This window comes from Felis catus, chromosome B4, assembly GCF_018350175.1.
Source record: "Felis catus isolate Fca126 chromosome B4, F.catus_Fca126_mat1.0, whole genome shotgun sequence".
NCBI lineage: Eukaryota > Metazoa > Chordata > Mammalia > Carnivora > Felidae > Felis > Felis catus.
The window spans coordinates 35256462-35272633 of record NC_058374.1 but is presented as its reverse complement, the minus strand read 5'-3'; the positions used below and the strand labels follow the sequence as shown (position 1 = coordinate 35272633).

Below are 16172 nucleotides of genomic sequence, written 5' to 3'. Positions count from 1 at the left end.
ATTTCTAAAAAGAGAATTCTTCCTGTCACTGATCAAGGCTTCAACAGACTTCCAGGCACTCTGTTAGAATCTTCAAATCTTTGATGCTGAAAGAGCTTATATGCGGTACCCCAGCAGTTCCCAAAGTGTGGTCAGGGAGCCCCTGTGGGTCTCCTAGACTTTTACAGGCAATCTGCAAAATCAAAAACTCTCCTCATAAAAATTTTAAGATTTAAATTTAAGATTTGTCTTTTACATTCTCATTCTCTCCTGAATATGCAGAATTTTCCAGAGGTTGCATCATGTGTGACAATATTAGTCTGACAAATAATGGATTGTGTGCTTATGTAGGCTTGTGTTTTGGAAAGTTCTCAGTTTTAATTTTTTTTTTTCAACGTTTATTTATTTTTGGGACAGAGAGAGACAGAGCATGAACGGGGGAGGGGCAGAGAGAGAGGGACACACAGAATCGGAAACAGGCTCCAGGCTCCGAGCCATCAGCCCAGAGCCTGACGCGGGGCTCGAACTCACGGACCGCGAGATCGTGACCTGGCTGAAGTCGGACGCTTAACCGACTGCGCCACCTAGGCGCCCCATCAGTTTTAATTTCTAATGAAGGCTATATTATACAAGATATAGTAGATAATATCCACATAAACAAAAACTTTTTGGGATCCTCCAAAATTTTTGAGTGTAAAAGTTTGAGAACAATTGCATTAACCCATCCCAGAACTGATACCTGAAGCTGTCTTGGCCTTACGCAGCTGATTTGCAGAAGGGAAGAACATAATTCTTCACTGTGCCTTGACTGCTGTGTCATTACTGAGTCATGTGCCCACACAGCCCATCTGGATTGCAGGCCACTGAGGGCAGGATCCAGGTCACCTGGGTCTTCCCACCTCCCCTCCTTTAGCACCAGAGAAGGAGCTCCATAAATAAGCATTAACTGAGGAAGAGCACTGTCCACTTGGAGTTTCAAAACTACTCAGCCCCAGGCAGCATGTTTTGGAGAATGGATAAATAGATGGGTGTTGGAGGGGTGGTAGTGCCAGCAGAACAGAAGGGAGACAAAAGAACCTTTTAGAAAAATCAACAAATGACAATTCTGTCTACAAGAAGACCCTTGGCATACTAAACAAGGATGTACAGATATGCAAATGATACAACCAGAGGCTTGGTGGGGGTTTGCCTATGGCAGCAGTTCCAAGCCATCAATTCTATCATTGCAGTACTTATTGCTGGAGAATCTGGGACCCCTGCCTTGCAGGGTTCCAATCCCACTGCTAGTTCCCATAGCATGGAAAGCCACAAAGATGGAATCTGGCTCCTGGGGCGGCAGATACAGATGCCCCTGGTCTCTTGGTGCCTCAGTAAATCACCACCAGGGCCGCCTGTGCCTTGTGTTCTTGGGCTTCTGGCCTCCAGCCAAGAATCTGCAGGCTTTGTGGAAGCACCTAGGACAGGATCTGAATGTTCAAGAGCACCCCTATTTCAAGGAGCAAGAGACCCTTTTCAGGGGGAGACCTGCAACTCCTCCCGGCCTCACAGCTAGACTGATTAGAACATTGCTGTGAAGCATGGTACTGGAGGAAATTTCACAGCTGGTTAGGGGATTCTGGGCAGCCTTCTGGGTTTAGGCTCACAGTGGAGATACAATCTGCCCCAGCCAATCATACCTCATAGGATCGTTGCAAGGATCAGATGAGTTAATATTTGTAAAGCACTTAGAAATGATAACAACTCAGAAAAAATAAAAAGAATAAAAAAGGAGGAGGGCACCTGGGTGGCTCACTTGGCTAAGCGTCCAACTCTTGATTTGGGCTCAGGCAATGATCTCATGGTTCGTGGGTTGGAGCCCCACGAACACTGGGCACAATGGGCTCCACACTGACAGCACAGATCCTGGTTGGGATGCTGTCTCTCTCTCTCTCTCTCGAAGAAAGAAAGAAAGAAAGAAAGAAAGAAAGAAAGAAAGAAAGAAAAGAATTTATAACTATTGGTGCCTGGTTGTCTCAGTTAGAAGAGCATGCTCTTGATATTGGGACTCTTGATATTGGGATCATGAGTTTGAGCCCTTCATTGGGTGTAGAGACTACTTAAATAAATACATAAAAACTTAAAAAAAAAAGGAAATGATAACTATTAATAATAATATTATTAGCATCAATCTTATTATCATCACCAGATGTAGAAAAACAACCCAAAATCTGCAGTTATCCTAGAAAGATGAGTTACTAGAGCACCATTCATTTACCAACCATTTACTCAGCTACTATGTGCCAAGCATATGCCCACACTTTTATGTCATCGTCTCATTTAATCCTCAAAACTACAACATTAGGTAGTTCTCATTTTACAGATGAGGATTTTGAGGCTCAGAAAGCTTAAGAAACTGAGTCATACTCCACAGTGGGAGTGAGGGCTGGAGGTCTGCTGAGTTTCAGAATCTTACTGACCCTGAGTGTCTCCAGTCATCACAGCAGCCCATCTTTCCATTTCTGTGATAGTGACAGTTAGGGGGGCTCAATGTCTCAGCTCTGGCTGCACTTCCAGAACCACCTAGGGAGAGGGAAATGCTTGGGTCTCACCCCAGACTAATTAAATCAGAATCTCTGGGGTAGAACCTCTGGTGTGGTTTGTTTGTTTGTTTGTTTGTTTTTAACCTCCTCAGGTGATTCTAATGTATAATGTACAGCTGGGGTTAAGATCTACCATTTTGTGGATTTGAAGTAAACAGCATGAATACAGCATAGTAGGATAAATGCTATTATAAAGGAGAGCAGTTAAGAGGGTCCCTCCAGTCTTGATCGTCAGTATTCTTGCAGTTATACCAGTAACACGAAACAGGGGTCACTTCAGCAACAAGCCAGGTGGAATTTTCAGTGGAGGCTCTGCCAAAAATCCAGGAAAAACCTTGGCCGGGGTGGGGGGGGGGGGGAGGTGGGGGGGGGAGGTGGGGGGGGAGGGTGGGATGGGTAGAAGTGCCAGTAATGTTTGTTATACAAGTGACAGCATCCAAGAAAACATCTGGGAACAACCATCGTGGGTTCTCTGCCACTGCCTGTCTCTCTCCCAAGACCCCCTGTGAATAAGTACCAGCAGGGCAATCTCCTGTTGATAATCCTCTGGGGTCTTATAAGAGCTCCACTCTGAGGACTGGCCAGGACCCAGTCTGGGCCTCAGATTCTGGCCGTGGGGGAAGGGACTGGAGCCCAGGAGATAAGACCCGCCTAGCAACTGTTGCTAAAGGCAAGTAGCCTTTGTTATCAAGCATTAGTAACACAATAGGAGGCTGAGCAGCCAGGATAGTCCATCAACATCATCCCAGGCCCTGAATTAGCCCCACTAGCAAGAAGGGGGAGGTTGTGCGGCTCAGCAAAAGAATTCCAGTGCAGACGGTTTTTAGTTGTTAATGTGTTGATGGCTCCCCCTACTCTGGCTAATGGGGGGCATTAAGGCATAGACTCTCTATTGCAAGAGGCCTTTGTTCCAGGGTCAGAGCAGAACAAATGGTCACATCCCATCCCCCTCAGCCTCTCCAGAATCCCAAATCCCAGCAGCCTTCCACCTTCTAGGATGGTGGGGGGTGGGCAGAGTGGGAAGAGATGTTAGGAGCGAGGCAGGGTCCCCAAGTTAAATGTCCTGGAGCCCACTCAGCATGGTAAGGAGAAAATACCCCCGCAGAAAAGGGGGAGCAATGGAGCAGGAAACTGCTCCCTCCAATTGCTCAGCATCTTCCCCTAAATGCTTCTCCATCGGGCTCAAGATGAAAGTCACAGCCCTCAAACCGACCAAGACCCAAACCCTCCACAGTTTCCCCCCTCCCTCCTTTTCCCTCCACCCCCTAAGGAGCCCAGGGCTCCGCCAGGATTCGACGGGCTACCTCCCCCATGCCCCATGCTGAGAAAGCTGTTGGAATGGCCCAAGAGGAAGCAACCCCCGCCCCTGGCCCCCAGCAGGGGCCAGCACCACTCTGGGTGAATCATCAGCTCAGCCAATCCTAGGGACTCTCTTTTCCCTACAGAAGGATGAGACTTACAGCAGAATGCCTTCTCTGGGGCTCCTTTTGAGATGAAGCCTGGCTGCCTTAGTGCTCAAGTCCAGCACCCTGGCATCTATCCAGTCACCCAATCAAGTCACCAACGTGATCTTGGTCAAACTCTGGCTTTTCCAAGCCTCAGTTTCCACATCTGTAAAATGCAACCTTGCTATGCACCTCAAGTGCTTTGTAAAGGTCAAGGCAAAGAAGGCCTTTTCTCAAAGTGTGGTCTGGGTCAGACCATCTGCATTAGAATCACCGGGAGGAGAGGAAGAGGCTAGTTGATTTTGTAGCTTCCTGGTCCTACCCAAGAGCACAGAATTAGAACCCTGGGAGGTCAGGGTCCAAACACGAATTTTAAAGAGCACCTCTGAATTATTCATATGAACAGCCAAGTTTGAGGACCACAACCAACAAGCGTGATTATCACTCTTGGTGCCTCTTGGCAATATAAGATGTGGGGCCAGTCTGAAATATCTCACGATCTGACATAAATAATGAGGCAACAACTGCTCAGTGCTGAATACCCACATGACCAGGAGACAAAGAGGGGACATACGGACTGACACAGTCCTGGGAAGGGGGTGAAGGAGGGATTGGCCAACCTACGAACCAGCCTAAGTGGGACCCAGACAGGAGGAGGGGCTTAGATGGGGGGCAGGTGGGGAGTGCATGCTTGGAGACAGAACGATTCCCTAGTCAAAAAACATGGGAATAAATTGTTCCTGGAAGTGCAGTTTCTTTCACCTTACCTAGGCCAGGTCCAGGGCCAGCTCATCTCTTACAGAAATTCTTCTCTTAAGAGGTTGTTGGACACTCTCTCTTCCTGGAAAAGGATCATTTGTGTACTCTGCTCCCAAAACCAATGGAAGCTCTACTGAGAGACAAAGGTCAGCCCCATTCCCACTTCCCAAGAACTGTGCTTAAAGCTTTAATTATCAAACAAACGTCAGATCCTGGGGGAGATAGGCACCCTTACTTGAGAGCCAGCTCACCAGGACCCTCCAGGGCCTGGCCTTGAGCTAACCTCAAGGAGGGTATTAACATAACTAAGGGAAAAGGTGGGTCAGTTGGGAGAGTTGAGCCTTGAGGAAGCTTTGTCTCAGAAGAAGGGAAAGGGAGCCCTGACCCACAAACTGGAATTACTGGTTCTTGGGACACGTAAATCTTTCATTAGAAAGTCCTTGAACACTTTAAATCAAACTAGGGGTAGTAAAGTCAGTTTAGGAATCCCACAGAGAATTTTTAAAAAATTTTAGAATGCAAAAATATCACAATCTGTACATTATATTGTTTCCTAGAAAGTTTCATAGATACATGTGAAAACACTGTCTTCAGGATGCCCGGGCGGCTCAGTCAGTCTCTCAGTCAGACTGTGAGAACCGTCTCACAGTTCATGGGTTCGAGCCCCATGTTGGGCTCTGTGCTGACAGCTCAGAGCCTAGAGCCTGCTTTGGATTCTGTGTCTCCCTCTCTCTCTGCACCTCCCCTGCTCATGTGTGTTCTCTATCTTTCGCTCTCTGTCAAAAAAACAAAACAAAACAAAACAAAAACATTAAAAAAGAAAAAGAAAACACTGTCTACAATAAAGTCAACTTATTCGAGCACTTTCCACCCTCCCCCCCCCCCCCCCCCCGGGAATTCATTGGATTTTTCTCAAGGTTAAGAACACTGTCATGGACTCCCGTAAATTCTCAGAGCTCAGTGACCAGGCTTATGAGGGCTCTGGTTCAACAACACATTTCTGGCTATAATTTGGCTTTAGGAAAGGCTACAATTTGCCTTCAAGGAGAGAACTTACCAATCAAGAAGCTCTAAGTGTCTGGTCTGATTGATTTTTCTCCAAAAAACAGCATTCTGCCTTTCTCGTTTATACATCTGTCTCTTATGAACTTGCTCAATGTGTGTCAGTCCTCTGGAGCTCTATCACTTCTGACTGTACAAACAATACAATTTCTGAACCTATAAAGACCATGGAATATGGTAACAAAGCCAAAATAATGCCATCCTGAGGGCCTTGCCACAAACTTGAAGGTCAGTCACCAAGGTGTTGACGCGGTCAATAAATATTTCAGTGAATGAGCAGACTAGTTAGGATACAATATAGGGGAGAGCTCTATACAAAGGTTACTTTCCCCAAGCGTCTTAGAATCTTTAACCATCTCCAATGTTTGTGAGGATTCAGAAATCCTTCCCATTCCCACAATACCCAAATCCTTCCCACAAATAGTCCTCAGGGAAGTTCTAACAGATATCCCAGAGGAATGGTCTGGGAGCATCTGATCGCCTGGGGCTGCTCTCCTGAGTGAGGCCTCCCCTATTGTGGAAGCCATCCTAGTTGTCTCCTACTTTTAGAACAGCTCCTTCTGAGTCTACTTCATGAACTTTCCATCTGATGTCTGTGTGCAGGGCCCCCCTTCCAGGCCCACTCCTCCTCTCATCTCGCAGCTTCTGTGGGAACCTCATCCCTTTCACAGTTTTAAAGATTACCTTTCTGCAGACAAATGTCAAACATGTATTTCCAGGCTAGAACCCTCTCTCCTCTGGGTTCCAAAGTCATATATTCAGCAACTTCCTGGACATCTTCATAGGGATGTCTCATAGCACCTCCATTCTACAGGTTTAAAACCATTTCTCCCTTCCCATCCAGCCCCTCCTCTTATATCCCCAATGTCACCATCAATGTCACCACCAGACAACCCAAGTCGAATACCAGCCAGTTGCAGTAGAGTCCTCACCACCAGAGTTAGTCAGTAAAACCTCTAGATTCCTCCTCCAGCACACGAGCTCTTCCTCATCGTTGCTACTGTGCCTGTGGCCTTGTCATCTCATACCTGTGGTCTCCCTACTCTCCCAGCCTCCATCCCCACCTCTTTCACTGGGTGACCCTCGCACAGCAATCCATTCTCCCCAGGCTACCAGGGTGATCCAATTGCCAGACCCAATAGCTGTCCCAGTACCAAGAGCATGATCCTGAGGGACTCTGGGAAGCTAAATTTTGACATGAAAGGAGACAGGGCAAGAAAGGTCCAGGCATGAGGCACTGCTTAGAGCCCAAGGGCAGGAAACGTTGAGCAACTGGGAGGCACTGTGTATCCGGGAGAAGGGGAGAAGGGGAGAAGTGGAGATCATGAGAGAAGATGGGGTAAAAGGGCAGTGAGGGTGAAGGTCATAATTTTGTGGGAGCCAGCCAAGTACAGTTCAGGTTTCCTTGCTCATGGTCATCCCTGGAAGGACACATGTCCCCTTTGAGATGAAGGCAGCATCCAGTCCTTATCCCAATACTGGAATTGGGAGCCTGTGAAGACCTACAAGGTAACATCTGAAAGTCAAGCCAGAGCAGAGGAGAGGAGAGTGGGCTCACCGGGAACAGCATGGCTCTGAGCTCCAGGTAGAGTACATTGTCCTGGTAGAACTCCTCCAGTGCCTGGAAGACATAGTCTCTGAACACTGGTGCATAGTGGACAAGGCCAGAGATTGTGAAGAAGATACTATTAAACTTGGACCAGACAGCATCTTGGTTTGCATAAGCCACCTCAGGGTTCTCAGTCATCAGAGTGAAAGTCTGAAGAAGTCTGCATAAGACACAAAGAGGGTAAATTGAAGAAGTGTGTTTCAAGCCACCACCTTCAGGCATCTGCAGGAGTCCTGCCCACCTCGCTTCTCCCACCCAGAAGCAAACCCAGATGCATCACAGTGAGCAGTGATGAGAGGCCAAGGAAAGCACCCCAGGATTTCTGATGGAGGCCCCCATCCCTGAGACCTGCTTTATGCTCCTCAGGGCACAGCTCAGGTAGGATGTTCCCACTAACCAGGCTGTCTTGCTCCCCTGTGCATGTTTGGCCAGTCTGACCCCATTGCACCCTAGACTAAGCCTCTTCGGGGGGTGTTATGCACTGAATTGTGTCCCCCTAAAACCCATATATTGAAATCCTCACCCTCAATGTGACTGTATGTGGAGATAGGTCCTTTATGGTGGTAATTAAGGTTAAGTGAGGTCATTACATTGGGGCCCAAATAGAATAGGGCTGGTACGAGAGATGCCAGGAGTGTGCACACAGAGGAAAGGCCATGTGAGGACACACTGAGAAGGCGGCTGTCTGGAAGCCAAGGACAAAGGCCTCAGGAGAGACCAAACTTGCCAATATCTTGATCTTATACTTCTAGCTTCCAGACCAGTGAGAAAATAAATTCCCATCGTTTAAGCTACCTACTGTATGGTATTCTGTTGATGGAAATAACTCTGACTCAGGTTTACATCCCTGAGTAGCCATTTACTAGCTGTGTGGTCTTGGGCAACTTCCTTAACCATACTGAACTTCACATTTCTTACTCATAAAGGGCAATAATCTCAAAAAAGCACTCTGTAGATGGTTCTATGATTAAAAAAGTTATTACTTATAATATTACTTTACAAATTTGTTAGGAAGTTGCTTCATCATGTTTTCAAGCTGTTTCACCCACCAATGGACCATCATTATTCCAGGAGCTGGGAACTTTTCCTCTTGCTGGAAATTAAGCATCTAGACAAATCTCATTTGATGCAACAATAGTGTCACTTTTAATACCTTTTGCAGATCAGATTGAATTTTAAATGAACCAGAAAATTACTATTTGAATGCTTTTGTGAAGCAAAATATCCTGTAAAGTTAAAAGAAACGGCCTCCTCATATATATATATATATATATTTTTTTTTTTTTTTTTTTTTTTTTAAGTAGGCTTCTTGCCCAACACAGAGCTCAATGCAAGGCTTGAACTCATGACCTTGAGATCAACACCTGAGCTGAGATCAAGAGTCGAACTAGAAGCTTAACTGACTGAGCCATCCAGGTGCCCTGATTTTTTTTAAGGGTGCCCTGATTTTCATAAATGGGGTTGTACTAAGACATACCTGTACACCACCAACTACCTATGATGAGTATGTGACACATTCTTTCTGAACCACACTCACCTGTTGTCAAACTCAGTGACATTCTGTAGCTCCTTTCGATATTTCTCCAGCAAAACCCACTCCGAACACTCTGCTGGTTTAGGAGTGGGGGGCGCTGGATAAGCAAATTTGAACTTCAAGTACCCGCTTGGGGTGACACAGAAATGGCAGTGGGGCCTGTACGTGACATTTTTCACCAGCCAGTTCATACTCAGGATGCTGAAGTCATGGACGTGTAAGGCAGCCCCTGGAAAGGGAAGGAGGGCAGGGGTAGAAGTGAAGCAAAAGAGGTGAAATCCAGATTCCAGGGCTTAGGGGCTGTGAGGACAGTGCAGATGGACAAGAAGTGAGAATCACAAGGTTGCCTATCTGGCAGAGTTCCCCACAACTGCACATCATGTACCTTTCCCACTCCAGCGCAAAGACTTCCCAGGCCTATGTCTGCCATTATCTCCCCAGGATGGCCACTGCCTGCTTTGCTCTGGTTTAAGAAGGGAGCATCCCTCACTAGTCAGAAGCCATGATGACCTCATTCAAGAGAGGGAGCCCAGGGGAGCCTGGGTGGCTCAGTGGATTAAGCGTCAGACTTGGGCTCAAGTCATGATCTCACAGTTTGTGGGTTCGAGCCCCACGTTGGGTTCTGTGCTACAGTTCAGAGCCTGGAGTCTGCTTCGGATTCTGTGTCTCCCTCTCTCTCTCTCTCTGGCCCTACCCCACTCACACTCTGGCTCTCTCTCTCTCAAAAATAAATAAACATTGAGAAGAGATAGAGAGAGAGAGAGAGAGAGAGAGAGAGAGAGAGAGAGAAAAGCAGCCCAGGGGCACCTGTGTGGCTCAGTTGGTTAAGTGTCTGATTTTGGCTCAGGTCATGATCTCAGTTTGTGAGATTGAGCCCTGCATCAGCAATTCTGTCAGCGCAGAGTCTGCTTGGGACTCTGTCTCTGTTTCTGCCTCTCCCCCACACATGAGCTTGAGCTGTGTATGTGTCTCTCTCTCAAAGTAAATAAATAAACTTTAAAAAGGGGGGGGGGGAGGGATGAGCTTCAGCCCTTGCTCCCACCCTGGTCCTGTTTGCACAACCGTCCTCAGTCCTCTCAGCCTGCTCCCAGCGCCCACGCATTGGCTTTGCATTCCCTGCTTCCAGCCAGTATCTAGGCAGCTTCTGGCCTGCAGGCTTGCCATTGATGCCCTATGCTTCTTTCAGACCTGACACCAATCTAGACTACAGCACTCCTCAAGTCACAGTATACACTGTCCCTCTGCTCTTCCTGCTCTGTCTTAGCACCTGACCTTGACACGGGCCACTTAGGTGTCACAGCTGTGTGAGCTTTGGCATGTCATCTCTCTAAACCTTATGTCCTCCATCAGGTGGGGATGTGACTTTACCAACTGCATAGTTGTTTCTTTGTTTTTTTAGTCTCCATATTTAACATTAAAATAAAAGAGGTGTAGGGGCTCCTGGGTGGCTCAGTCGGTTCAGCGTCAGACTTCGGCTCAGGTCATGATCTCAAGGCTCCTGAGCCCTGCGTCGGGCTCTGCGCTGACACGTGTGTCTTCCGCTCTCTCTGCCCTTCCCCTGCTTGTCCTCTGTCTCTCTCTTTCTCTCTCTCTCAAAAATAAACATTTTTAGGGGTGCCTGGGTGGCGCAGTCGGTTGAGCGTCCGACTTCAGCCAGGTCACGATCTCGCGGTCCAGGAGTTCGAGCCCCGTGTCAGGCTCTGGGCTGATGGCTCAGAGCCTGGAGCCTGCTTCCGATTCTGTGTCTCCTTCTCTCTCTGCCCCTCCCCCGTTCATGCTCTGTCTCTCTCTGTCCCCAAAATAAATAAACGTTGAAAAAAAATAAATAAACATTTTTAAAAACCCAAAATGTTATAAAATAAGAGGTATAGAAAAGTCCTTGTAAGCTGCAAACTGCTATTTACGTGTGCCGGATGGTAATTATTTTACTTCTCATAGAAATGTATATATACTATAGACATACACTACTAGAAATGTGTTTATTCAAGAGAAACATTCACATCATACTCTGGTACCTCAGCCTGAGACGGGGCAGAAGAAGCAGATGTGGGAAAAGTTGTGAAGAAAGCAGTAGCTCCTATGGGCCTAGATACCCGCTTATGGGTGGACACATCAGCTTTGTCAGGAAAGACAGTGATGCCCGGCACCCACTCCCTGCTGCCTGTGTGAGGCAGAGTCCCCTTGGAAGCAGGGCTCTGGGTTTCCAGGGTGAAGTGGCAGCCCCCTCAGACCGCCCCCTTCCTAGTCTGTGAAGCCAGAACAAAGGTGCAAAGTAGCCAAGTGGGGTTCTTGCTGCTCCATTTATTTATTTATTTATATTAAATTTTTTTTAATGTTTATTTATTTTTGAGAGAGAGAGCACAAGAGGGGGCAGGAGGTAGGGGGGGGGAAGGGGGGAGGAAGACACAGAGAGGGGAGGGGCAGAGAGAAAGGGAGACACAGAATCCAAAGCAGCCTCCAGGCTCTGTCAGCACAGAGCCCAATATGGGGCTTGAACTCATGAGCTGTGAGATCATGACCTTAGCCAAAGTCAGACACTTAATCAACTGAGCCACCTAGGTGTCCCTACTATTATTTTTTTAAGTAGGCTCCACACCCAATGTGGGGCTTGAACTCCTGACCCTCAGAACAAGAGTCACATGCTCTACCAACTGAGCCAACCAGGCACCCCTCACTGCTCCATTTAGAACAATAACAGCTCCAATAACAACACTAGCTCCAAGTTTAGTTCTCCCTACCTTCCCAGCACCCCCAAACCACCATCTCCAAACCTCTACCTTTTGGCATCTTCTTCAGGATATTAAACACCTCACTTTTCTCAATGAGAGTCTTGGCCCGGAAAAAGTGCATGCTGGGAGGGAACTTCTGGGTCCTCATCGCCTGTGTCACCTCAGCCTTTTTGAGAGCCATGAGCCTCTCATTGGCTAGCTCCTCCTGTTCGGTCAGCACCAGCTGCCCCCCCAGCTGCATCATCTTCTCTCTCATCAACAGCTGGTTCCATGCTTCATCTATGGATATGGCCGAGCAGAAAAAAGGCATCGCCACGGCCAGAAGCAGGGAGAGCAGGGCTGGCCACCCAGATGGGCCATCCACAGGCATTGGGATGCCTGGAAGAGGAAATTGCTCAGATGGAAACCTGACAGGACTAAAGAAGGGAGTAGGTCAGCAAAAATGTGCAGATTTAAACGTCAAATTCTGATTTTCCTTCTACCACTCTGTTTTCAGATTACCAGGAGGCAGCATACAGAAGGGTTCCTCTCTGAGACCCCAGAGGAAAGACTTCCAAGTACAGACATGAAGGGATTTCCCAAATAATAAGTCACCATAAGGCCTTCTTTAAAAAAGTGGACCTTTTCAGTCAGCAAGCCCTGCTCACACGTAGAGGAAGACATTGCAATCAGATTTTTAGTGTTTCACTTTTTTTTTAAATGTTTATTTATTTATTTTGAGAGCCAAAGAATGAACCGTGAGATCATGACCTGAGCTGAAATCAAGAGTCGTTGCTTCTACCAACTGAGCCACTCAGGCACCCTGAGTGTTTCACTTTTAAATATCACCAGAGAGTAAGAGATTACAAGACATATAAAAAAGCCTCTAACGTGATAAAGTTAAAAACAAACAAAACAAACAAACAAATAAACAAACAAAACCACACATGTATAGAGAAGGAAGACAAGAGAAGGAAATAAAAGAAAAATTCAAAAGAACCATACTTAATATCCTAAGAAGGATATGAAAAGATATTGTGTCCATAAAACAGTTACCGAGAATTTTAATGTTTATTTATTTATTTTGAGAGAGAGTGTTTGAAAGGGGGAGGGACAGAGAGAGAGGGAGAGGGACAGAGAGAGAGGGAGACAAAGGATCAGAAGGCGGGCTCTGTGCTCACAGCAGAGAACCCAATACAGAGCCTGAACTCAGGAACTGTGAGATCATGACCTGAGCCGAAGTTGGACCCAACAGACAGAAACACCCAGGTGCCCCAGCCACAGGGAATTATAAAAAATAAGCAGCATGAGGGGTACTTGGCTGGCTCAGTTGATGGAGCATGCAACTCTTGGTCTCAGAGTCATGAGTTTGAGCCCCATGCTAGGTGTAGATTCCTTAAAAAAAAAAAAAAAAAAAAAAAAAAGGGACACCTGTGTGGCTCAGTTGGTTAAGTGACCAGTTCTTGGTTTTGGTTCAGGTCATGATCTGACGGTTCATGAACTTGAGCCCCAAGTCAGGCTTTGTGCTGACAGTGCAGAGCCTGCTTGGGAACCTCCCTCCCTCCCTCCCTCCCTCTCTCTCTCTCTCTTTTTCTCTCTGCCCCTCCCCCCACTTGATCCCCCTCTCTCTCAAAATAAATACATAAACTTAAAAAAAAATAAGAATAAATTTCAAAATAGGGGCACCTGGGTGGCTCAGTTGGTTGATTTCAGCTCAGGTCATGATCCCAGGGTTGTTGGATGGAGCCCCGTGTCATTAAGATTCTGTCTGTCTCTCTCTCTCTCCCTCTGCCCCTCCCCCCCTCTTCCTGACTCTCTCTCTCTCTCAAATAAAATAAATTAAATAAACAGAATGAGAAGAGCTTTTAGAAATTAAAAATACAAGAGCTGAAATCTTAAAATTTACTAGCAATATTATAAGATGGAATTGAAGACCATCTTTTAGAAATTAAGATGAAATAAGAGAGAAACAAATGAGATGATTATTGGCTCAGGAAATCCAACACCCAAATAACAGACATATCAGAAGAAAAAAAAAAGAAAAAGAAAAAAATAGATTGTAGAAAAAAGTAAATAAGTAATACAAGAAATTAGACCAGAATGTAAGACCTGCATCTCTGGATTGATGAGACTCTCTGGGACCCTATCACAGCACAATTACTCAATAGTCACACCATGAGATATCATCTTGATATTTCAGAACATTAGCATTCAAAGATTCTAAAAGCTTCCTAAAAGCTGCTAGTCCAGGTTGGCAGTGAGCAAGGTTTGAACAGCGGAAGGAAAGAAACTCACCTTTAGTGGTCTCCTCCTTCTAGACACTGTTAGCACTTTACCTGCTTATTTATTTGAATTACATTTATGAAATGTGGGGCACCTGGCTGGTTCAGGTAGAGGAGCATGAAACTCCTGATCTCAGGGTCATGAGTTTGAGCCCCACATTGGGTATAAAGATTACTGAAATAAATAGATATTTTTTTTAAAAAAGGAATTGTTTCTTCATACTTCATAGTAGGATATGGTATCCTGGAAAGAATCAAGACTATAAATTGGAAGACCTCAGGATCAGTCCCAAATTAGGATGTCTTTAACCATGAGAGCTTGGACAAACTGTTTAGTGTCTATGGGTCTCAGTTTTCTCATCTGTGAAAAGGGCAAATTATACTAGATCAGTGGTCCTCAAAGTGTGATACATGTATCATTAGTGATACATGATATCACTGTTTAGGTTGAATAAAAAAATTTAAAAACAAGTTAATGTAAAGAAAGATACGAAATAAATAGAAATGCAGGGATATGATGAAAATGGAAAGCTTGCTAATCATTGAAATACATTATCTCCAAGGTCCTTTCCAGGGCTAACATTCAATTATTCAATGGTACATCAGACACCAACAGGGGATTTTAAGAAGGAACTGGACACTATTTACTCTAGTACCACAGCTATGGTAGGGTAGCTACCCGAATCAGAGAGTTGGACTTTTGAGGAACCCCCTCAACTTCATGAAGTCTTTGACTCTGTCTCGAGGCTACAGTGTTTGCCAACAGCTGAAACCTCTAGGACAAGAGGAGAGTGACATTTGTGTCACCATCCCACCCATCTCATGCTGTGTCTTCCAATCGACAGCCCCAGCCACTTTCCCTCTCTCCTTACTAACACATAACAGAGGCCACTAAGTTCCTAAATCTCCAACTCTGTCCTCTCCAAAGACACCAGAAGTAGCTGTGTGCCCCACATCTAGCAACTTCTCCTGACCTGACAGATAAAAGTTTATCTAACACTGGTCCAGGACCAGCCTGCTCAAGCATAAGGAGAAATAATCCCTGTGATAATTACTGCTATGCTTACTTCATCTCTCTCCTCATGAAAAGTTTCTTTTACTTTTAAAAGAGGGTGCATGAAAACTCTATAAAAATAGCTTGTTCCCAGAGTAAGAACGAGGAAACGGACCATGTGCGTCTGTGACTCTGAGTGAATATCCTTGGGCCCACAACCATTTTCAAAAGCCTGTTGTAGAGAAAGGCTATGCACTTCCTCCGCACCGAAAGTCACAAACTCACCTAAGGTAGGGGGCAGGGAGGCTGCTGCCAGGGAAACAAAGCCTGAGTGCCCAGCTTCCCAGCTACCTACTGGAACCTCATGAGCTGGACCCCCACCCCAGGGGATCCCAGTTACCTCAGAGCAGCTCCAGAAACTGCAGACTGTTTGCTGAGTCCCCCGACAGCTGTGTCAGAAGCACCAGAAAAGCTCACCATCCTCTTTTCACTTCCTGTTGGGGCAGGTTTCACTTCCTCTCAGCCTCATGTTGCTCGGGTCTCCAAAGAGAGGCAAGGAAGATAGTCTGGCAGAGCTGAGGCAACAAGTAGGCCTGCGTGTATGGGTTTACGTTTGTGTGCGTGTGTGAGCATTTATGGACTTGTGGGGTGATTTATGTGTGTGTTTATATGTGTTCAGGTGCATTTTGTGGCAGGTTTTTGTGTGCATCTTTGTGTGTGTGCATGTGTGTGCATGTGGGTTTATGCATGTGGGGATTATGTATATGTTTGTGAGGGCAGTTGTATGCATCTTTGTATGTGTCTATGCGTTTATGTGAGTTTATATGCACGTGTGGGCTTATGTATGTTTTGGGGGAAGATATATGGGTGTTTGTGCGTGAGATGTCATTGTAGGGTCCAGAACATAGCTTAGACAACAAGTGCCACAAAGAGGTACTCCAAAATCTGCTCATAAACTTTGGGCAGTATACCCCTCCTTAAAATGTGACTGTCAATTGTGGGACAACCCACTAAACAGCAGGTAAAAAAGTAGATATAATAGAAGGTACATTTTAGGGGGAAAATCAGGGATCTGGAAGCACAGTAGTTGAGGAAATAAGGAGGGGTGAGGCAGGAGCTAGGGCGTAAGGAGGAGCGGCCAGAGGCAAGAGGGATAATGGCTCCTGAGGGAGAGCTGACAGAACTGAGCCTGGCCATTCGTAGCTGTATGGCCTTGGCCTT

The 16172-nt window shown here is 46.2% G+C and overlaps 1 protein-coding gene across 6 annotated transcripts in view; it reads right to left on the bottom strand.

The window, feature by feature from the left end:
- ADA2 (adenosine deaminase 2) overlaps positions 1 to 15464 on the bottom strand; it is a 30311-nt gene extending 14847 nt beyond the window's left edge. For 4 of the 6 annotated variants that reach the window (XM_045061152.1, XM_023256592.2, XM_023256593.2 and 1 more), the window contains exons 1-4: positions 15352 to 15421; positions 11745 to 12112; positions 8971 to 9196; positions 7383 to 7593 (exon numbers count right to left, since the gene is read on the bottom strand). In XM_045061152.1, the coding sequence (XP_044917087.1) occupies positions 7383 to 7593; positions 8971 to 9196; positions 11745 to 12066 (759 nt within the window). In that variant the 5' untranslated portion in view covers positions 12067 to 12112; positions 15352 to 15421. Of the gene's footprint in view, positions 1 to 7382; positions 7594 to 8970; positions 9197 to 11744; positions 12113 to 15351 lie in introns of all 6 variants that reach the window. The other 2 variants (XM_045061151.1, XM_023256594.2) reach the window with 2 other exon arrangements.
- Between the last annotated feature and the right edge of the window lie 708 nt (positions 15465 to 16172).